Source organism: Camelus dromedarius, chromosome 9 (genome assembly GCF_036321535.1).
Source record: "Camelus dromedarius isolate mCamDro1 chromosome 9, mCamDro1.pat, whole genome shotgun sequence".
Lineage (NCBI taxonomy): Eukaryota > Metazoa > Chordata > Mammalia > Artiodactyla > Camelidae > Camelus > Camelus dromedarius.
In genome coordinates this window covers 65,018,422-65,040,418 of record NC_087444.1, presented here as the reverse complement: position 1 = coordinate 65,040,418, position 21,997 = coordinate 65,018,422, and the positions used below count along the sequence as shown (strand labels likewise).

The 21,997-nt window shown below is 54.0% G+C and overlaps 2 protein-coding genes across 4 annotated transcripts; one reads left to right on the top strand and one right to left on the bottom strand.

Annotated features, from left to right (window-relative positions):
• Nucleotides 1–15: 15 nt before the first annotated feature.
• SBSN (suprabasin) lies at nucleotides 16–18,567 on the top strand. Of its 3 annotated transcripts, XR_010382344.1 has the most exons (8): nucleotides 16–154; nucleotides 478–599; nucleotides 9,211–9,358; nucleotides 10,466–13,805; nucleotides 13,982–14,069; nucleotides 17,263–17,328; nucleotides 17,437–17,481; nucleotides 18,363–18,390. XR_010382344.1 is itself a non-coding variant. In XM_010978818.3 (4 exons), exons 1-4 carry the CDS (start codon nucleotides 14,419–14,421, stop codon nucleotides 18,384–18,386), a joined length of 1,620 nt encoding a protein of 539 aa, XP_010977120.3. In that variant the 3' UTR covers nucleotides 18,387–18,567. The 3 variants fall into 3 exon arrangements, 1 of the variants encoding a protein (XP_010977120.3); XR_010382345.1 differs by lacking the exons at nucleotides 17,263–17,328; nucleotides 17,437–17,481; nucleotides 18,363–18,390 and adding an exon at nucleotides 15,712–15,850; XM_010978818.3 differs by lacking the exons at nucleotides 16–154; nucleotides 478–599; nucleotides 9,211–9,358; nucleotides 10,466–13,805; nucleotides 13,982–14,069 and adding an exon at nucleotides 14,419–15,903 and having other exon boundaries at nucleotides 18,363–18,567.
• Nucleotides 154–10,211, bottom strand: GAPDHS (glyceraldehyde-3-phosphate dehydrogenase, spermatogenic). Its single transcript, XM_031456903.2, has 11 exons — nucleotides 10,145–10,211; nucleotides 7,417–7,591; nucleotides 6,514–6,610; nucleotides 6,229–6,335; nucleotides 3,079–3,169; nucleotides 2,879–2,997; nucleotides 2,395–2,476; nucleotides 1,945–2,096; nucleotides 1,620–1,782; nucleotides 475–572; nucleotides 154–388 (listed from the first exon to the last, which is right to left on the bottom strand). The coding sequence occupies exons 1-11, from the start codon at nucleotides 10,209–10,211 to the stop codon at nucleotides 316–318; spliced, it is 1,224 nt and encodes a 407-aa protein (XP_031312763.2). The 3' UTR covers nucleotides 154–315.
• Nucleotides 18,568–21,997: the final 3,430 nt, after the last annotated feature.

Genomic DNA, 21,997 nt, shown 5'->3' with positions numbered 1-21,997 from the left:
TGACGTCACGGGGCTCCGCCGCGGCGCCGAGGGCGGCCCGCAGTCTTGGGCCCCGTGCCCCGCGCCCCGCGGGAGCCGGGCTCGGGATCCAGGCTCCCAGGCCGAACGCGCGGGTCGAGCGAGCAAGTGCGGCGCAGAGACACGGGGCGCAACTGTGAGCACTCTGGGTTTTTATTTCACCGTTGGCCCAGCGGCGCAGGCCCCTCGCGCGGGACGCCCACCTTTCTGGGGGGAAGCCGGGGCAGCTGAGGGCAGGGACAGGAGGGACAGGTTCTGGCCCGGGAGCATAGGGTAGCAGAGGCGGTCCAGCCCGCTTCACTTGTCTCGGTTGAACATGTAGCGGAGGAGGTCCACCACCCGATGACTGTAGCCATATTCGTTGTCGTACCTGGGGAGGGAGGGAGGGGCGTCAGGGGATGCCTCCTGACCCCCTAGTCTCCCCCAGTGTCCTCTGATCTCTTCATTTCCCCTTACCAGGAAATGAGCTTGACGAAGTTGTCGTTGAGCGCGATGCCGGCCTTAGCATCGAAGATAGACGAATGGGTATCGCCAATAAAGTCCGTGGACACGACCTGGGGGTCAGAATTTCAAAGATAATAGTGAGTTACAGAGCAAGGACCTCCGGGAGCTCAAGCTCTGACTCTTGGGCACAATGTCTATCCATTTATCTATAGTATGTAATAGAGCCCGACTGTGTCCAGGTTCTAGGGGACAGGGTATGAGGAAGACACAGGGGATTTGCAGGGGGGCGGGGTAGGGCTGCGGGCACTGGCCAAGGGGCACAGACCACAAACAGCCTCTGATGCTCCACCAATGGAGATCACTTCCTGGGAATAATGCACTTGGAATGGGTCAGCAAGGAGGCCCTCCCTGAGAAGAGGCAGTGAGTCTGGCTCTGGTTGGCTGGGAGGATCTCGTCAACTCCAGCCTTCAGCATAGTCTAAGCTGGAGGGAGCTCAGCACAGAGGCCCTGGGGGTTTGGCCCTAGCATGGTGGGAGGGCCACAGGAAGGTTTTAAGCAGTGGGGTTGATGTGATCTGATTTCTTGAAGAGAACCTAGCAGCTGTGTGAGGGTGGACCTTCAGGACCTGAAACGGAGACAGCACCAAGGTGGACATACAGAGATGGCACTACTGGGAGCAAAGGGATGGTGACATCCATTCCTCACAGGGAGGGCTTCTGGCCATGGCCTGCCCCGAGCAAGTACTGACAAGTGGGAGCCCTTGTCACTAAGCTTGCATTGAGCACCTGATGTGTGCCAGGCCCTAGGAAGACAGCTGGAGCTACAGAAGTGAAAAGAGAGTCCCGAAGTCCCTTCTTTCTCAGAGTGCACATGCTAGCAGGGCCAACAGTGACTCAGAAATGATGTTTCAGATAAGGAGAAGGGCCACAAAAAGAACATCTCTCTGAGGTGCGAGGCTGAAGTAGCGACTTGGAGGAGGGGAGGGCAGACTATGTGGCCACCTGGGGAGAAGCTTTCCAGGCCAAAGGGGCAGCAATTGTGAAGACCCCGAGGCAGGGAGATCTGACCTTCCCAGCCCTGCAGTTCCTTGGCAAGTGGAAAATCACGCTCCCTCCCCAGAGGTCTCCTTCCAGGGTCCCCTCGCCTTAGCCCCTACCTCATCCTCAGTGTAGGCAAGGATGCCATCCATGGGCCCTTTGGCTGCTTCTTTTATGGCCTCCTTGATGGCTGAGTACTGGGTAGGCTGGGCCAGGCGACAGGTCAGGTCCACAACAGACACATCTGGGGTTGGCACTCTGAATGCCATTCCTGTCAGCTTCCTGGAGAATCCCACATCAGGGGTGGGAATCAGAACCCAGGGAATTCTCCATCATCTGCCTTTGTCTCTGCTTTCCCCTCAGTAGACACCTCAAGGATTAGGGGCCCGTCCAGTCCTCCTGGGGTATGTCCCCTACCCTGGTTGCACCCTTGTGCCCTCCTACCCTTTGAGGTCTGGGATGACATTGCCCACAGCCTTGGCAGCCCCTGTGGAGGCTGGGATGATGTTCTGGTGGGCGCCTCGCCCATCTCGCCAGGCCTTCTTCGATGGACCATCCACTGTCTTCTGGGTGGCAGTGTAGGAATGGACTGTGGTCTTGGGGAAGAAGAGAGCCGAGGTGAGGCCTTCTGGCTCCTAAGCTCCTATGCCTCTTTCCCAGGCCCAGGGTGGTGACCCAGGGGTGGAGGTTGGCAGGGCCACCACCACCAGTCAGGAGGGGCACATGCAGGCAGGGTCCAGCTTTTGTGAGTTGCACAGAGTTTTAAAAGACTTCATCACTGGTGGACCTCTCCTCCCCAAACCAGTGTCTCCCTATTAACTCCACATACCAAGTCCTGGGAAGAAGAGGTACAGTTTCCCAGCCACCCCTTCTGCCCACCTTGCCCCAACTCACCATCAGCCCTTCCACAATCCCAAATCGCTCGTGGATGACCTTGGCGAGGGGTGCCAGGCAGTTGGTGGTGCAGGATGCGTTGCTGAAACAGCCCAGATGTGCGATTGCACTGTGAGGCAAGTCATAGGGCCACCCCTCCCTGCTACCTGGCTTTCAGGGTTTGCACTCAGGCTTGGTTTTGTGAAAAGTTGGGATGGGGATGAGGGATCACTGGGGATGCCTGCAGACTGAAGGAAGCACTGCAGCTGGGGGAAGCTCCCCAAGCGTGTTCTCCAGAAGTCCTGCATTTCTAGCAGATGGTTTTTGGGCAGTGTTAACAAGATGGCTGTTAAGACTTTGAGAAGGAGAAGTGGACTGATGTGCAAAAAGCACCAGGGGCCGATTGGGAGTGGGAGTGGGAAGGATGAATCAGACCATTCCCCAGCGCAAGCTGGCCTGTCCTCCGGGCACCACCCACACACTGCAGAATGCTGCTGCCCATTACCTGACAATTTTCATGGAGCCTGGGTTATAGTCCTTTTCGTTCACCCCCATGACAAACATGGGTGCATCCGGAGAGGGTGCACAGATGACCACACGCAGGGCACCTGCCTCGATGTGGGGCTAGGGAAGGAGCACAGGCGTCATGAGGTGCTTCCAGTGCCACACCCCCCAACCAGCCCTGGGCACGTCTCCCCCACTTACTGAAGTTTCCTCTAAGGACAGGTACACGCCTGTGGCCTCCACCACAAAGGGGCTCCCGACAGACTTCCAGGGGATATCTTTGGGCTGCTTGCTGTGGAGAGGTGGCAGCGCCGTGGTCAGTCTCTCCCCTGCAGGGCCTTGCCTTCATAGTCCGTGGCTTTCATAGTCATTTGAAAGGCTGACACCTTCCTTCCTCGCCGTCTGTCCCCTGCCCCCCACACACACCTAGCTACCCCAGATGGGTTCAGCCCTGCGGGTCTTGCCTTTCATCACAACCCCTTTGCTAGGTCACTTCTCTTTTCTTGGCTGTACCACTCCAGCTATGCCTGGGTACAAGCTGCCACCTCCCCAGCTCAGGCCTCAACCCTACCCAGGGAACCATCTTGACTACTCCCAGCCAGGTCAGGCCCTTTCTACATATGCTGCCCAGAATGCAGACCACGGGAGGGCGAGGCCCGCCCTGCCGCTCCTGGCGGCCTCATCATAGCCCTCCTAGCCCCTCTTGTCTTTACTGCCCAGCTCCTACAACAGGGGTCCTGCTGCCAGAGGCCGGGTGAGTCCCTGAAGACAGACTCCACACCCAGAGAATGGTACACTCAGGGAGACTGAAGCCTTGAGGAAGCCCTTGGGCCAGCAGTGGCCAGTGGTTTATACTGGAAAGGTGAAGGAGGTTTGCTGTTTCCTGTTTTAGAAATAAACATTTTTACTTGATATCAAATGTTTGTGTTTGAGACATATTGAAGGGAGGGTATCGCTCAGTGGTAGAGTGCATGCTGAGCATGCACGAGGTCCTGGGTTCAATCCCCAAGACCTCCATGGAGAAAGTAAATAAATAAGTAAACAAACAAACCAACCTCACTACCTACGCCTGCAAAAAAAAAAAAAAAATCCTGAAACATATTAAACATCTAGTATTGCTGTTTTCCACTTGGCTTTAGCAAATGAACAATAAGTGAATAAACTGTATACTGGCTTTTTCCCTCACAGGGTTTAGCACAACTGCAATATTTGCTTTTGTGACTATTTGTTAGTGTCTGTCTCATCTTCTGGACCACTCCATGGCAGCAGGGCTGGGTCTGCTCCCTCCAGAGGGGTTCAATCACTACTTCTGGAGTTTTTTTTTTTTTTTTTCATTAGCCATCCTGCACATGTTACTGAACACCTGCCGTGTGCCCACGTTCTAAGTGCTTTACCTGTATTGAACTCATTTGACCTTGATGACCTGAGGAGTTAGTATTGTTAACATTGGCATTTTTCAGAGGAGCCAGGGCAGAGGTGGAGAGGAGGAGGCAGAGTGGGCTGGGTGCGCAGGTGGGCTGGCCCCAAGGCCTATGCATGAGCAGCCCCCTCTCTTCTCCCTGGGCCACCACACATGGTTCTTCTCACTCCCTGTTCGTCTGCTCTCAGGTCCCAGTTTTCATCATCTGACCCAACTAGCTCTTCTCTGATGCATCCCATTTCCTGCCTTCCAAGTAGGGGGAAGGCTTTTCAGCAGGTTCCTCTGTAGCAGTTGAGCGGGCATGGGGCAAAGAGTCAGCCCCAGGAGGCCCCAGCCCCTTCCCCTGGGCTGTCAGGGGCCCTGGCCTCCTGCCGGGGCCTGTTTGGAGGATTCTCTTCATTCATCAAGGAAGTGCTGAGTCTACCCAGAGGCAGGCCTGCGCCTTGCGGGTGCCAGAGCAACACTGGTGCCGCAAACTGACAGGGCCCTCCCTGCCAGGAGGCTTGGCCTTGTGGGAAAATGTCCTTCCTGGTGCTCCCCACATACCTCCAGCCCTGCTCCCTGCCACGGTTGTGGTCAGTATCGCCAGCATCCTCATCCAGTACACAAGGAACCCGAGGCTCAGGGAAGTTCATTCCCTTGCCCAGGGTCACCTGACTAGAAAGAGTGGAGCAGGGTAAAGTACACACACAGTGCAGCTTGTGCTGACTGCCTGGAGGACACCTGCATGCTGTGGGGGAGAGGGGCAAGGGGCCGCTGCAGTCCCCAAAGAAGGCAGCACCTGAGAGGGGCACACACTGAGGGAAGCTGTGTAGGGATGGGGCAGAGTGGGGAGAATGCCCTGGGTGGCAGGAATGCTGGTGCCCAGGCTGAGGAAGCAAAGGACACAGTATGTCTGAGTAGTGACTGCTGTGCTGGAACTTGGCATTGTTTTTGGAGTCGTGATTTCAGATTTGGGTCCAGCAGTTTCTCCCGTTCTCACTGACTCTCCAGACCCTGCCTCCACCCATACCTGACCAGCTCGCCACAAACAAGTAATGGGGCGGAGGGTGGACCTGCTGGGAGTAGTGCTGGGACGACGGCAGATCTCGCCTGGGGCTGGAGAAAGCTCCCGAGCACATGTGTGCGAGCGTGCGTAAGATCGGAGGCAGCCACAGAGCCAGCAGTGGCGGATATACATTGGAAAGATAAAGTCAGGTTACGATTTCCCCTTTTATACATTTTTTTGGTATCATGAAAATGTTCCTATTTGAAGCATATTAAACATCTAATGTTATTGCTTTTAACTTACAGATTCTAAACATATCTTTAAATGAAGGAGGAGTTTTTCAGTGAGAACAATGTCGAGTGAGTCCTAAAAAGAGGTGTTGGTGCAGGGTCCCAGGAGGTTGATGGCCAGTGTGGCTGAGGTGACATGGAGAGGCTGGGGAATGGGGCATGTGGTTCGTGGGGGGCCCCGTCAGCAGCTGGGGTTTATTTGTGGGAGGCCACTGGAGAATTTAAACAGGGGAGTAACCAGACCCAGTTGATGTTTTAAAAGGCCTCTGTGGCTGCTCCATGGGAACCGAGTAGAAGGAGCTGGCTGGATAGCAATGCCGTTTCCTGGGCAGGGAGGTGAATAGATTTAAGGGTTGAAAGATAATCAGGAGTTGAATTTTAGACAAGTGGAGTTGATATGCCTGTGAGAAAACATGCACGTGTGTGTTGAAGCATTTTGAGTACACTGGGGCATTTTTCTAGATTAGTGCATCTTAACAATTCTAGGGATCAAGAACTTCTCTGAGGCCCCTTTTCCAAACCAGTACCCAGAGGTGTGTGCACACAATTTAGGGGGGTTATGAAGCCCACGTGAAAGGCTGGAATCCCATTCCGGTCATCCTGACACCCCCTGCGGCAGTACGTTACAGGCTTGCATCAGACAGCACCCTTACCTCTGGAAGACACTGATTTCATTGTTATCCACGACCAGCTGTCCATTCCTGTATTCCACACTCCCCTTGTATTGGCCGTGGGTGGAGTCATACTTAAACATGTACACCTGCAGGAGACAGAATGGCTCCTAGTCTTGGGGGTGGGGGGGAAATGAGCATCCCCAGGTAGTCCCCACCTTGGTGAAAGTTCCACATTGCAGCTGGGAGCCTTCCACAGAGCTCCCGTGAACCTGCTCCCCACCCAGGTCCCACTCTTCCCCATCCCACCCTTTGTCTGCTGCTCACCATGTATTCTGGGTCAATGAATGGGTCATTCACTGCGACCACCTTAACGCCCTTCTCCATGCAGGCACGCAGCACCAGGCGGCCAATGCGTCCAAATCTGTCCAGGGACAAGGGTTGTGGGGGTTGTCCTCAGAACTCTCAGCCAGCAGGCAGAGGGGAGGACAGAAGAGAAGAGGGTAATGGAAAGGAGGCCCATTCAATGGGACTGGGTGGAATTTCTCAGTCTGAGGGAAGAAGGCAACGAGCTCTGCATGGGCCACTGTCATCCTGCCCAGGTGGCCTTGCCAGCCTTGTCAGTGTTTTTTGTGCTTCCTCTCTCTGTCCATTCTCCACCCCTATTCATGACCTTTTAGCTTGATGGGTCGTGTAGAACTTCAGGTCAGATTAAATCTCTTGGCCTGAAAACCTCCACAGCTCTCTGTCAGTAAAATCAGATCCAGACTCTTACTGTGGCCTACCAGGGCCCTGCTGGCTCTCCACCGCCCTCCCCGCTTCTGCCTTGCTTGTGCCACACCAGCCATGCTGACTTCCTGCCTGTCCTTAGAACACTGAGCTGCCACCTACACCCCAGAGCCATTGCTTGCTGCACAGCTGTCACTCAGGCCTCACTCCAGTGTCCCCTCCCAGAGGCCTTGCCTGACTCCCCAGCTAGCACTGCCCTCTCCGGTCTGCCTATACCCCTGAGTTCCATACTGCTCATCACCGAGCTGTCATGTTCCTTATTTGCTGTCTTCCCACCAGAATGTGAGCGGAGGGTGGAGCCCTGTCTACCTTTTCCCGTGTTTCTCTCAGATGCGCGGGGTGAAAGCACTGGTGAGAAATGTGGAGATGCCCTAGTCAGTAATGGACAAGAGGCTGGGCCCTAAAGCTTCAGGAATGGCTCAGGGGCCAGGGACAACTCACCCATTGATGCCGACGGTCAGCTTCCGAGCCACAGAAACCTTCTTAGGTGGAAGAGGTGGAATTTCCTCCTTGATTTGCTGGGGCTGGGGCTGGGGCTGGGGCTCGGGCTGGGGCTGGAGCTGGGGCTGGGGCTCTGCCTCAACCCTGGGCTCAGGTGGGGGTGGTGCTCTGGTCACTGTTGGGAGTGGGGGAGAGAGGCCACGAGCTGTACCATCATCACAGTGACAGAATGAACCATCTTTGCCTCCTAGAACCTGTTGCTGGCTCCTGGCCCTAGTGGCCAACCATCTAGCCCAGTGTGTCCTGTACCTACCTGATCCATAGAATGAGCAGGGGGTGGGCTTGCTTTAAAATATCAATGCCAGGGCCTCTTCCCTGGAGATCCCAACTCACTGGGTATGTATTTTAACAACTGCTCTGTGCCTCAGTTTCCTCCTCTGTAAAATGGAGGTGATAATAGTGCTCCCAGAGGGTCACTGTGAGGGTTAAATGAGGTAATATATGTAATCTTATGATGGAGTCTAGGAAACATTCCATATACATTAGTATTTCAAAGATCAGTTCCCAGACTTGTCTGATAATTGATCTAGCCTAGTGGTTCCCAAGCTGTTCTGGTAAGAATCACCAGGGAGGCCTCTTTCTAGGGAATCTGGCTCAGTGGGTCTGTACTGAGGCCCAGGAATCCTCTTTCTAACAAGCACTCCAGGTGATTCTTACCTTTACAAAGTGTAGGGAGCAGGTCTGTCATAAAAAATGGAAACCCGTATCAGCCTCTGCCTCTCCAGACACACACTTCCCCTTCCATCCTGCGTTGAAAACCACCTGTGCTTGAAGCTATGCTACCTGGGCTACAGATGAGGGCTTGAAGAGAGGAGGAGAGATGTGGTGGAGACTGCAGTCAGGGGGCCTGGCTGGCAAGAGGGTTTCAAGCTGGGGATCAGGCCTGGGTGTCCACCCCAGCTCAGCCACCTGCCAGCTGTGTGGTTGTGGGCAAGTTAATGAACCTCTCTGGCCTATTTCCTGGTGTCACATCCAACCCTCCACCTGGGGGCTACAGTGAGGACTCAGTGAGATTTCAAGGCCCAGATGGTGCTGATTTTAATAGAAAGGAGAAAGCCTGACATTAGGAGTATTCCTGAAGAAAAGGAGAGGGAAGGGTTGGAGAGAGGCTGGAGAGTGAAGGTAGGAGTCGTGTTTAGCACCAGAATCGGCATCTGGGAGGGAGTGGGGTTAGGAGCTGGTTGTCAGCTGGCCTGTCTCTTTCCCTGACCTCTCCAGGCTGCCACAGGCCTTGTGGCCTGAGGCTGGGCTGTGAGTGTTTCCAGTGACACTATAGGTTCACAAAAGTATTAGTTTTTATTGGTGGTAGCAACCTTGTGGTTACTGGTGACCTTAAGAATGTATTCCTTGGGGTTCTGTTTCTGCTATCATGAAAAGGGGAGATCTGTCTCTATGGGTTAAGAGTGGGGATCTGAGCCCTCAGTGACTTTTCAAAAGGAAACTCAGGTGGTCCTCCTCTCTTGACTTCCCCCAGCCTCCCTTCTCCCCTCTGCTCCAGGGTAGGGTACGGGGGCTGGAGGAGAGCTGCTGCTCTGGGAAGGAAGGGCCCAGAGGAGCTTCAGTGATGAAGCATCACCTGGTCGGTGAAACACGGGTGCAGGCGTGCTCTCTACCAATTATAGTGATGCTCCCATTTCCTGGGTGCCACCACTGTCTAGGTGCTGTGCTGAGAGCTCTTCACCTGCATCAGCTCACTGAATCCTCTGAGGCATGCCCTATAAACCTACTTTACAGAGGGGAAACCGAGGCCGGAGGCCACTGAGCCAGTGATGAGCAGGGAGGGGATTCAAGACCCACAACCGTTAACCTGCCTGCTGCTGCGGCTTCCGGAACTTCCCGGACTCTGGAGCCCTGACCGAGCCCAAGCACGCCCACCCCTGCGGTGCGTAGACTTCCCACCTGCCTCGCCTGCCTGCCTCCACTGAGGCCGCCGAAGGCTTGGGTTTGTCTGGCAGGAGTGTGTGTGCGCACCTCTGGCAGGGGGAGGCAGGGCTGCCCTGTGGCTGAGAGCAGGGACTCCGAGTCCCAGCTCCACTATTCCCGCGCTGAGACCCAGGGACATGCTTTGTGTCCTCTTACCTCTGGTGGCCGCTCTGTAAAATGGGAACACTAAACGCTGGCCTGCGAGGTTTCATTGAACGCATACCTGTAAAGAGCTCGGCGCGGCCCTGGGCGCAAGCGTCCTCGCTGTGTGCAATCCAGAGAGGACAAAGTCTACCAGCCCTCAAGCGACCCATTCGCGCTGCTACCCAGCAGCAGCATTTTATGTGAAATCTCGCTCCCGAGGTTCTTCACCGCCCGGAGACTGTCCTCATAGGTGCCTCCTAGTAAACCTGGCTCCAATCTCCGTCCCGCCCCGGCTTCTATCCTTCCTCGCAAAGCCCGCCCTCGGGGCGGGGTCCCGGTCCCCTCCACCAATTCCATAGAGAACATTTTGCCCCAAACCGGGTGGTAAGGAGGGTGAAGCAGGAGGGATCGAGGGCAGGGGCTCCAGGGGGAAGAGTCCCGGCGGGCTGGCCGGCGGCTGCCCGCCCCGCGCCTCCTGCCCGGCTCCTGGCGGGAGGATACCACTGGTGCGCACGCTCGCCGGCGGGGCGCGCATCTGGGGACAGGTGGTCCCCGACCGCCCTTCTAACCGTCCCCGGGGTCACTCCGCCGCCTCCCTCACCCGGGCATGGCTGTCGCAGTAGCTGGACAACGGTGACATTGGTGAGGACGATGTCGCGTTTCGACATGGCCTCCTAAGATTTCATGGCCCGGCCGCCCCGGCACCCGGCGCGTTGTTACTGCAAGACCGGTATTTCTTGCTGTGGCGTCACTGTGCCCAGTGACGTCACAGAGGCGGCTGTGCGAAGGCGTGTCCCAGTCGAGGCGTGTGACGTCTGCATGCCGTGCACCACAGTTCCAAGGCGACCACTGGTATCAGGAATGGAATCCAACTTTTTATGCTGATCCTCAAAGCCCTTTCTCTGTCTCTGTCTCTTCTTAGGCACACTGGCCCCGTGCTGTTCTCCACCCTCCTCAGGAGTTACCCTAGCTGTTTCCTTTTGCCTGGAAGCCCTGCCAATGCCTTTCCTTCGCTGCCTCTTGCGTTCCTTCAGGAGCCACCCTTTAAGAGAGGCCCTCTGGACTCCCCATTTAAAATTCTCTCCTCTCTCAGTCACTCTCTGCCATCATCCCCACTCCCTCCATCTACCCATCTTCCAGGAAGCCTCATCTGACTTCCCATCCTGGGTTAGATGTTTCAATGTGCAAAACTACTCTAGGGTTACACTCTATATTTTGATTTTCCTCACAGCATGTGTCTCTCTCTAAAAACCATCTTGTTTATTTGTTTTCTTGCCCATTGCCTCTGCCCACCAGACTGTAAGCTCTGGGAGGACAGAGTGCTTGTCTGCCTTCATCACTTTTATATCCTGTTGACTAGAAGAATATTTGGCACTTAAAAAGTTGTTTGCTCAGTAAATACTACCAGAGTGAGTAAATAAATGTCACCTCCCGAGGTTTCTTCTCATCTCTAGTCTTAGAGTAACCCTCAAGTCCTGTCTGATATCCCCCAGCACCCTGTTCTTTTCCTCATGGCTTTTCAGGTAGTTTGCTGTGATCTTGGTTTACTTGTTCAGTGCCTCCCTTTTGAGCTGTCTTTTCCGTTTAGTTCGCCATTGGGCCTCCAGCCCCTTGAACTGTGTCTGACACCAAGCAGGCTTTCCATGAACATTTGGGGAAGAACAGATGGGCAGATGGCTCTCTTTCACCAAGGCACTGGGGTGGGGGCTTGCGTGCACACCTGTGACTCACAAGAAGTCACCTTCACTTGCAGCGCCAGTTGACACACAACTGTGACCAAGATTTAGGGGGTGTGGGGGTTTGGGCCAAGAAGGAGTCATCATCCCAGAGAGAGGTGTGGAAGCAAGAATGGGCAGAATGACAACCTCTTCCTTCCCCAAACCTCCATGGGCACTCAGTTTGCTAGGACCCTGCCACAGATAAGCGTGAGGCCCTCCTGCTCGCATGGCCCGGGAGAGGTGGAACAGAAAAGAGGTTGAGCGTATAGATGGGGAGATTGGAATGAACCAAGACCAAAAACCAGATACTAAGTAAACAAAGAGGGACAAACCTAACATGTATAATCAAGGTGTGGGGAAAGAGTGCGCAAATAAAACCAGGACTGCAAAGGGACCAATTTGGTACAACTTTACAATCACTGGTATGAAAAGATAGATGCAATCAAAATTTTTGTAGAAAATCTGAAGCATCAAAACTGGTGCAAAAAGAAATGGCAAATCTGAGTAGGCCAATAACAAGAGAAGAAACAGAGAGTTAAGATCTATCCTTCCAAAGGCTGATTCAGATCTGGACGATTTTATGGGCAAGATCTGCTGAAGAATGGGGAACAAATATTTGCCATCCTGTAGGAACTGTTGCAGATCCTGACCAGAGCTGGGAAGCCCAGTGGCAGCTCCTGTGCAGAGTGACTCTGAGTCAGGCACTTGCTCTGAGGCCCTGCAAGGTGACAGGCACGCTGTGTGTACACATGTGGCATGCTTCTCAGGAGTGCTCTGGGGACCTGTGATAGATCAGCAGTGGAAACCGCCTTGACGTACTGAGGAAACCCGCACCGCCACGTGACCAAAACCAGCAGAGGATGGCAAGGAAAGGACAACTCCAGATTCATCTCGTGTATGGAGATGGATGCCAAAATCCTGAATCAAATCACGGCAAATGGGAGTGAAGCACTGAGGAGAGGGACCGAGGCTGACAGAGGATGGTAGGACGGGGCAGAGAGATGGGTGGGAGAGAGAAGCAGAGGACATTTCCAGAGGAGAAACCCCACCTCTCAATCTTGGTGCAGATTAGAATTCTGAAGCTCACCACTCACCCTTCTCCACCCAGCAACCTCCTGGCACAGGGAACTCCCTCATTCAGGTGCTGGACAGGGGCACAAAAGCCACTGCTGAGGTTGCCCAGGGATTTGGCTTTGTCGCTGGAGCATGAAACTGGGAAACAAGCTTGGAGAGGTGGCACAATTAGTCACCCTCTGCAGGCAGAGCCTAGAGAAGGCAAAAGGTCCTTGGTTCTCTGGGTCCGGGATGCCTGATTCTGGGTGGAACCAGGGTCTAGGGTGGAACCCTGGGTCCTCCAAGGGGAATGGGCCTTGTCGCCCTTGTTTGAGCAAAGCCTGAAAACACGTGCAGATTCCTGCCCCACCTGGGCACCCACATACATAACTCTGCCACCCCATTCACTCACACCCTGCGCATTCCTTCTACGTGGCCTTCCTACCAGCAGTCCCACCTCCACCCCACCTCCCAGTCTTTCCTCTTGGCACCAAAACCCCAGTATCTTTCACCCCTGCACCCAACTGTACCCACACACTGGCCCTCATCCTTCTGGTCTCAGCCTCCCTCCAAACTAGCTCTAGATAGTTTGGCTGCAGCAGACCGCCCTCCCACCCTCTGCGCATCCCTCTGCAGCCCCTCTCCACACTGAGGCCAAACCCTCAGCTGTTTCTCTCTTCAGCCCCTGCCAATATGTTAACCAGTTGGGGCTTCAGGTTGGGACTTAGGAGGCCTCAGTGGGGAGGAGGGCAGGAAGGATGAGCTCCTGGCCCTCAGCCCAGGTTCTGGCTGACAGTCTCCTGCCACCCCGAGTCTTCGGCCCCTCCCCATGGCTGCCTCAACCGGCTTTTCAGGAGACACTGCGTCCTGTCCCAGCTCATGGCAGTCAGCCCCCTGCCCTTGCCCCAGGGCTGGGAGGCAGGATGAGAATGTGATCCTGGCTCTAAAATCTGCACCCTTCACCATGGGACCCTATGCTACTCTGGGGATCCAGGTGACCTTCCCTCCAGCCCCCTTTAGACTCAGGCTCAGGCCTGAACTGTCTTCCCCTGGCTTCTAATCTATCTGTTTGTTCATCCTAGAAATATTTCCTGAACCCCAGGCAATATTCTAGAAGCTGAGGATATAGCAGTGACCAACACAGACTAAGGCCCCATCCTCTGAAAGTTTATAATCTGATAGGTGAGACAGACAGTAAAAGAAGATAATTTGGGATTGTGGTAAGAGCTATTAAAACTGAAGGATGGTATTACAGAGTATATATGGTGTATGGCCAGGGAGGGAAGGGTTTTTGTTTCTGTTTCTGTTTCTGTTTCTGTTTCTGTTTTTGTTTTTGTTTTTGTTTTTGTTTTTGTTTTTGTTTTTGTTTTAGAAGGTGATATTTGAACCAAGAAGAAAATGAGGGGGAACCCACCTTGTGAAGATCTGCATTCTACATTCCAGGCAGAGAGAACAGCAAGTGAAAAGGCCATGAGGCCATGAATGAGCTGGGTATGTTTGAAGACCAGGGAGGAGACCTGTGTGGCTGGAGCACAGTAAATGCGGGGGGGTGGGGTCAACAAGAATGAAAAGAGTAAGGTCTGGGGAAAAAAAGATCAAGGCCTGGCGACTCCCTCAACTCCCCGGGGGTGCTCTCCTCCCTCTGACTGTGCCTCCCATCTTTCCAGTCTCTTACTGCTGGGGAAGCTGAATCCTGGGAGGCATGAGGATCCTGAAGAACCAGGCCTGGGCCCCAGGGACGAAGGGTGATTGAAGGTAGGGTGGAATTGGGAGAGAGGAGGCCTAGAGAGTGGGTGAGGAATGAAAAGAGGAGGTGGTTGGAAGGGCAGACATCTGGGCTCTGGGGTGGAGGGCCTGAGCCTGATAAGGAGCAAAGATGCCACGTGAGTCTTCTCCATTCATGACTCACCCTCTCTTCCTCCTCCTCCTCTTCATTGTTCAACCCCAAATCTCCCTGGGAAATACCTCCCTGACTGGGGATCAAGTCAGTGCCTCCCAGGGGTAACTGAGTCATGAGGGGTGGAGAAGAGGAAGGCAGGCATAGGATAAATAGCAGCTTTGCCTCCCTGGCTCCTCTCTGCACCCTCCCCACTTCCCCAACAATATGCATCTTGCCAGTGTGGTCAGCTCCTGCTCCCTCCTGCTGCTGTTGGGAGCCCTGCCTGGATGGGCGGTCAAGGATGATCCCATTGAGAAGGTCATTGAAGGGATCAACCGAGGGCTGAGCAATGCAGAGAGAGAGGTGGGCAAGGCCCTGGAAGGCATCAATAATGGAATCACTCAAGCTGGAAGGGAAGTGGAGAAAGTTTTTAATGGACTTAGCAGCATGGGAAACCAAGCCGGCAAGGAGCTGGACAAGGGCATCCAGGGGCTCAACCACGGCTTCGACAAGGTAGCCCATGGGCTCAACAGTGGCGTCGGACAAGCAGGAAAGGAAGCAGAGAAGTTTGCCCATGGGGTCAACAACGCTGCTGGACAGGTTGGGAAGGAGGCAGACAAAGTGATTCATGGGGTCCATCATGGGGTCAACCAGGCGGGAAGTGAGGCAGGGAGGTTTGGTCAGGGCATCCACCATGCCACTGGGCAGGCTGGGGAGGAGGGAGAGAAGTTTGGTCAGGGCATCCACCATGCCGCTGGGCAGGCTGGGGAGGAGGGAGAGAAGTTTGGTCAGGGCATCCACCATGCCGCTGGGCAGGCTGGGGAGGAGGGAGAGAAGTTTGGCCAGGGCATCCACCATGCCGCTGGGAAGGCTGGGAAGGAGGCAGAGAAGTTTGGCCAGGGCATCCACCATGCCGCTGGGCAGGCTGGGAAGGAGGCAGAGAAGTTTGGCCAGGGCATCCACCATGCCGCTGGGCAGGCTGGGAAGGAGGCAGAGAAGTTTGGCCAGGGCATCCACCATGCCGCTGGGCAGGCTGGGAAGGAGGCAGAGAAGTTTGGCCAGGGCATCCACCATGCCGCTGGGCAGGCTGGGAAGGAGGCAGAGAAGTTTGGTCAGGGCATCCACCATGCCGCTGGGCAGGCTGGGAAGGAGGCAGAGAAGTTTGGTCAGGGCATCCACCATGCCGCTGGGCAGGCTGGGGAGGAGGCAGAGAAGTTTGGCCAGGGCATCCACCATGCCGCTGGGCAGGCTGGGGAGGAGGCAGAGAAGTTTGGCCAGGGCATCCACCATGCCGCTGGGCAGGCTGGGAAGGAGGCAGAGAAGTTTGGTCAGGGCATCCACCATGCCGCTGGGCAGGCTGGGAAGGAGGCAGAGAAGTTTGGTCAGGGCATCCACCATGCCGCTGGGCAGGCTGGGAAGGAGGCAGAGAAGTTTGGTCAGGGCATCCACCATGCCGCTGAGCAGGCTGGGAAAGACGGAGACAAAATAGTCCAAAGTGTTCATCCTGGGGTCAAGCAGGCCGGAAAGGAGGCAGAGAAGTTTGGCCAAGGGGTCAACCACGCTGCTGGCCAGGCTGGAAAGGAAGCGGAGAAACTTGGCCAAGGTGTCCACCATGCTGCTGGCCAGGCCGGGAAGGAGGAGGACAGGTTGCCGCAGAATGTTCATAATGGGGTCAACCAAGCCGGCAAGGAGGCCAAACAGCCGCTGAATGTAGGTGAACAAGGGTGGGGTAATGGGGATAAGGGTGTTGGGAGAGGGAGAGGTTAAACCCTTGGGACATTTGGGGAGCCTAGGTAGTCAACATTTGGTGACAGAAGCTTGGGCAGCTATGGAAGTGTGTCCTCTTTCTCCGTCTCCATGTCCCTTAAAAAGGAGCTGGTGGTTAGCCGGTCAGACAGACTAAGCCATCTTCTTCGCAAAGCCCTGTCAGAGAGTGTGGACGGGCCCCAGCCCTGCTTCAGGGTGCTGTCTTCCTCATTAATGACATCTAAGGGGAGGAACACGCAGCCTCTCCTGGGAACAGGAAGAAGTTGCCGAGGCCAGGATCTATTACACTGCAGACAGAATGAGTGTTGAGAAAACCCAGAGCATCAGAGGAAGCTTGAGGAATAGCTTTTGGAGATAAGCCCTATTCTGTTAATTTTCCTGAGAAGCCTCTGAGGTAGCCAGGGTGAGGCTGCTGACTCTTTGATTCTCAGATAAGGAAACAGAAGCTCAGTGGGGTTTAAGGGTTTGCCAAGGTCACGGGGTAAGCACTCAGCTTTGGCCAATCCCAAGTCAGGGTTCTTTTTCTTCCTCTATGCTGCTCCATCAGAAGAGGCCTTCTGGAGGATTCCTGATCCCCACTTAGGTAGAGGGAACAGATCCCAGAGGCCAGGAGAGGCTGACTCCTGCTGGCCTCAGTTCCCCATCCTCCACTCTCCATGAGGAGTCTCTGGGACACCATCTCTCCAGGTCTCAAGCCCATAGCCACATGGGCTGCCAGCCAGGGAGCCAGGGATGGGTGGGTGGGGAGGAAAGAATTATGGAGAAAGTGTGCAGAGTAAGGGAGGGAGCTCTGAGTCAGATGGCAGGACTCACCAAACAGAGACCAGAGAGGGAGGTTTGTTTGGGGATCCGAGGCCGGCAGCAGCAGTGCGGTGGGGGAGGCCTTGCTCAGTGCCTGGGGACAGGATTAAGGAGAGGATCAACCCGAGTTAGGGATCAGGCTAGAGTGTGTGTAGAAGGGGTAGCTCTGAGGTCAGGGCTGAGGTGAAACCCTGTCCAGGTATTCATGTGGCTCCTCTGGGCTCCCTCTCCAGGCAGGCCCCTTCTCAGCAACTGAGAACATCTCATAACTAAAATCAAAGGGAATCAAGGGAAGACGAGTCAGTAGGGGCAGACATCCTTCCTGGCTTCTCCTCCCACCTCTCACAGAATTCCCACAGCAACATGGGCTCTGAGTTTTCTTTCTGGACCTTTCTGGTAGCCTATGCCTCCTGCCCCAGCCCCAGCCGGCCCCCAGGGAAAAGGGACTTGGGAGACCCTCAAGGGCTGAGGGGTTGTAATGAATCCAGGCTTCGTCCACAGGGCGGTCATCCAGGCGGATCCACAGGCCAGCACGGAGGGGTCGCAACCACGACCTTAACATCTGGAGTAAGTCTCCCGAGCACAGCGCGGACTTGGAGGTGGGAGGAGGGGAGGCTCTCCTCGGATGGTGGTGGGACAGACGCTGGGACTGACCCTCTTGTCCTTGAACTTCAGGCTTCGGTCAACAAGCCCTTCATCGACTTTCCAACTCTGTGGAAGGTGAGTGTCCACATTGCTACTTCCTGCTTGGGAGATGCTCTCATGTCTCCTTCCCGTCGCCTGTTGCCAGACAACTGCACTGTAGACAGACTCTCAGCCTCTGCGGAGACCATCCAACCCATTTCCCAGCTCTGGCCTTCCTGCTTCACTGCTCTTGGCCCTGCACATCCTGCTGTCACCTTTTGGGCACTTTCTGTCCCCTCCCTCCCTGAGGCAGAAAAAATCTCCAGGGGCCCGTGTGCATCTAGGAGCCAGGGAGGGAGGGGCTGCTGAAACCCTCCCCTCCCTGTGCCCGGCATCTCCCCTCTACATCTCCCCCCAGACTCCCTCCTTACCCTGTGGACCCTCTGCTGCCCTGGCCCTGCTACCTGGCGGCAGAGTGCTGGGTGGCGGGAAACTGTAGCTCCGTCCTCCCCCTGGTTGGCCCCCCAACCCCTCTCCAGGATAAAGGCTCCTGTAAGATCCCGGTCCCCTCTCTAGGCCCAAAGTCAAGTCCTAGTTCTTTTCTTTGCATGCAGTATATTCAGCTGCCTGAGACTGGGGCAGAAGGGTGAGGCTGCGTAACAACCCTAAGGACAGTGCCTGGAACCCAAGGCCACATCCTTGTTTATTCCTGGGCTATAGAGGTGGCAGGAGAGCCTCTCAGGCAGAGCAGACAAGGCTTCTCAGTTCCTACAGAGGCCCCCGGCACCTCCACCTGGGAGGGCTGGCTCCCTGTTCTTCCTTCATACAGGTACCACCTTGCTTAAGATAGTCCCCAGAAAATAGGTGACCCCAGAGCCAGAGTGGCCAACCTCCCTGTCATTCTCTACAGGGTGTGAGGGCAGAGGGCTTGTGGCTATGTGCCCTGCATTCCCTCCCTCTCTCCTTCTCTCTTCCAGAGCGTCACCAACATCATTCCCTAAACTGATGAACTGGCCATGTTGAACAGACTGACATTCCTGTTGTCACATCATCTGAAGTGACCTGAAGGAGCTGGGCGGGGTGGGGGGCGGGGAAAGATTTCTGGAGTCCCTGAACAGGGCTGTACTTAGATCTGTGAATAAATATAACCCCCTGTACTCTCATCATGGTCCACGGTGCTTCCTAAGAAGGGGTTGGAGGAAGGCTTGTCTTTTCTCCTCTTGCTACTTTGCTGAAGGAGCTGTGGGTCGTGGGGTCTGATGCACAGGATGGGTTGAACTGTAGATTTCAGGCTGATCAGATCTCCGAGGGCGGTTATGGGGACAAGCCATGCCTCATTAGTACAAAGTTCATGCTCGGCTTTGGGAGGGACATCTGTGCAGGGAAAGCTGCCCCAGCCAGTATGGGGGCCAAAGCATCAGAGAAGAGGGCAGGAACCCTGGTGAAGCCCACGGGGGTAGCATCCTCATCCAGGGGTGTGGCACCAAAGGAATAACAATAGTAGCTTTTGTGTATTGTGCAATTAAGGCGTGCGAGGCTCCCTGCGCTTTACGTGCATGACATCACCGAATCCTCCCAACCATCCAGTTAGGTAAGAGGTCCTGCTATTGCCCCATTTTATAGAGAAGCACACGGAGGCTCATGAAAGTTAAGAAATGTGACCGAGATCACATGGTAAATGGAGGGAGAAACAGCCCAGAGCTACCAAGGCTGTTCTGAAAACCCAGAAGTCTTTTCCTGCTTCATTTCAGTAGGGAGGGGAGTCAGTGAAGAAAGAGAGAGGAAAGAGGAATGTGCGCCCAGTTTTCTGACCTATGGGCAGCTCAAAGCCCAGAAGAATGACAGCAGCTTCTTAGTAGGTTCCAGGTACCGTGTGAAGTCCTGTTCATTCTCTGTAAGCATTTAAGCCTCTCACAGCCCAAAGGCAGAAGTTCTCTTACGATCCCCATTGTACAGATGAGGAAACTAGGGCTCAGAGGAGCCAGGGCACTTGCCCGGGGTAACCCATGAGAAAGCAGCAGGCCTGTCTATTGCCAGAACCTGACCTTTCACAAGTTGCCTATGAAGTCTCCAGAACACTTGCCAAGCACGGGCCTGAGTGCTGGGAGACCTACATTCCAACAGCACCGGGTGCCTGCAGGCAGCACCCTTCCCCTCTCGGGGCCACACTTTCCTCCCGTGTGAAGGGGGCGGGTGTCTGCAGGAGAGGACTACAAACATGGCTTCCAGCCCCCAAATTCCATCAATCGTGAGATCAGAAATAAAAGACAGTGTTCTTGCCCCTGGGGAATTTACAGGCTTCCTGGGGCGACAAGGCATACAAACAGAATATGAAAACAGCCACAAAGGAGTGTCAGTAAAGGACACACCAGGGAGGGGAGGGGCCTGATGCGCCCTGTGAAGGTGATGTTCTTGACACTTTGTATTCACTGCATTTTGCCTTATTTGTAGAATACCACCATTTTAATCACCTATGTTCCTTCTCTCCTCCTGCAACATTTTATTGCAAAGATGAAAGAATTTTCCATTGACTACCTGCCTACCCACCACTTACATTCTACACTAATATCTGACTCTGCTTACTTTATCTCACAGCCACCCATCACCCACCTAGCCATCTAGCCACGTGCCAATACCTTTTTGATGCAATTCAAAGTAAATTGCAGCTGTTTGTTTCCTGTATTTCAATGAATGGAAGCATTCATGCGAACTGCACATGTACTGATGGTCTCCTGTGGGCATCGTTTCACCTGGACTGGAGGAATCCCTTTTGAGAAGGGATTCATTCTTTCACAAAGTAAAAGCTTTCATTGAGTTCATTTGTATGCCCATTTTCTTGCTGGGTTTGCTTGGATGGGCACTCAAAAGTTCCAGAGAGATATGGGACAATCTGTGTGAGCTGGGGGTCAATCCTGGGAGGCTTCTGGAAAAGAAGAGCTTAGCCGGATCTGAAGGGTAAAATACAGGTGGCTCACTCCTGCCCTGAGGCCTGGGGTGCTGGTCCCTCTGCCGGGAACATGCTCCCAGCCTCTCTTTCCCTTTCCGGTCTCACCCAACCTGCATGAAGGGCCACCCTTGTTTCTCATGGCATGCATCCTGGTCTTTCCAGTGTTGTGACAGACTGTAATTATGTATTTACCGGTTTCATTTCCATTTCTCCCTAGACTAAGAGGTTCTAGAGGAGGGGTCGAGGCTGGGCACAAAGTTTCTGGCAACTCGTAGAGTGGAGGATACTGGCTTGAGCAGACTTGGGAAAGTCCTTGGGATAAGAGCGAGCAAGAACTAGGCACCTGAGACAGCCAGGCGGAGCCAGGCCAGGGAGCAGGAAAGAGAGGAGGCCAGTTCTGGGGATGCGGAGGGACAGGGAGATGGGTGGGACTCTCACAGCCATCTTTTACTGGGCATGGACTCTGCTAAGCATTTAGGTGAAGACGTGATTCATCCACCCTCCCAACCTCCCCCGACACAGGCACTGTGATTACCCCCCTTAGAGATGATGAAGCTGAGGTTCAGAGAAGGGAGAGAGTCGAAGGAGGCCACCCAGCTAGCAGGTAGTGAGGGCTGGCTCCTGGATCGAGCGCTTCCCTGCTGGGGGTCTCTGCTTGAGAGGTGGCATGCTCCCCGGGGACCCTGGGGAGGGTGAGGGGCTACTTCAACGTAAGTCCTCTTCAAAAGTAAGTTTCTGCCTTTGCGCCTTTCACGAGGTGCCTGTGCAGCCGTGTCTGAGTCTCAAAATTAAACAAGTGTCAGGGAAGTATTCCAACAGTCTTACAAGAACACATATTGATTGAGTGCTCCCAAGTGCCAGGCACTGTTCTAAGCTCTTTGCACGTGTTACCTCATGCAATCCTCGTATTCACCCCTCTTACAGACAAGGAACCTGTTGCACAGATTTGTTAAGATGATGTGGTGGTGATCTTAAGTAACTGGTTGAGCCGGGATTTGAACTCCAGGTCAGTTTGAGGCTCCAGGTCAGGCCCTGCGGACACAGTGAGCCAGCAGATGTCAGCCTGAGGCCCGGGACTCCAGAGAAGGGAGCAAAGACATCATCCACACCCAAGACCCCATCTCCCCTCTATATTCTTTTTCCTTTGCCTTTTAGAAATTTTATTGTGGAAGTTGATATTTCATTTTATTATCAGGTTATAAAAATTGAAAAGTTAGGGGCTCCTGTAGTCCAATGGGAATTCAGTAATGACATTTTGTCATGTCAAACTATGAACATAAATTTGTACTGTACAGTCCTCATATACTATATACGGTATGCAATATATGTATTAAATACTTGTTAATAAAACCATCAGAATATTTAAAAAAAGAAAAGTAAGGGGCTCAAATAACAGTCTTTGTTTTAATATATCATGAGTTACCATACAACTGAAGGCCATTATAGCTCAACGCAACCATGGAACACTACCTCTCTTTTATAGTGACATGAGCCTGAAAACCTAATTATTTCCCCCAACAAATTAGCAATTTAAAGTTCTTTGCCTTTTGAAAATGTCTCTGTACTGTGTAATATTGAGCAGATGACAATTACAGCTATCTTGGCCATTAGACATTAAAACTACATATTGTGTGCAGCATTCAAAATATGATCTGCTCTTTTTTT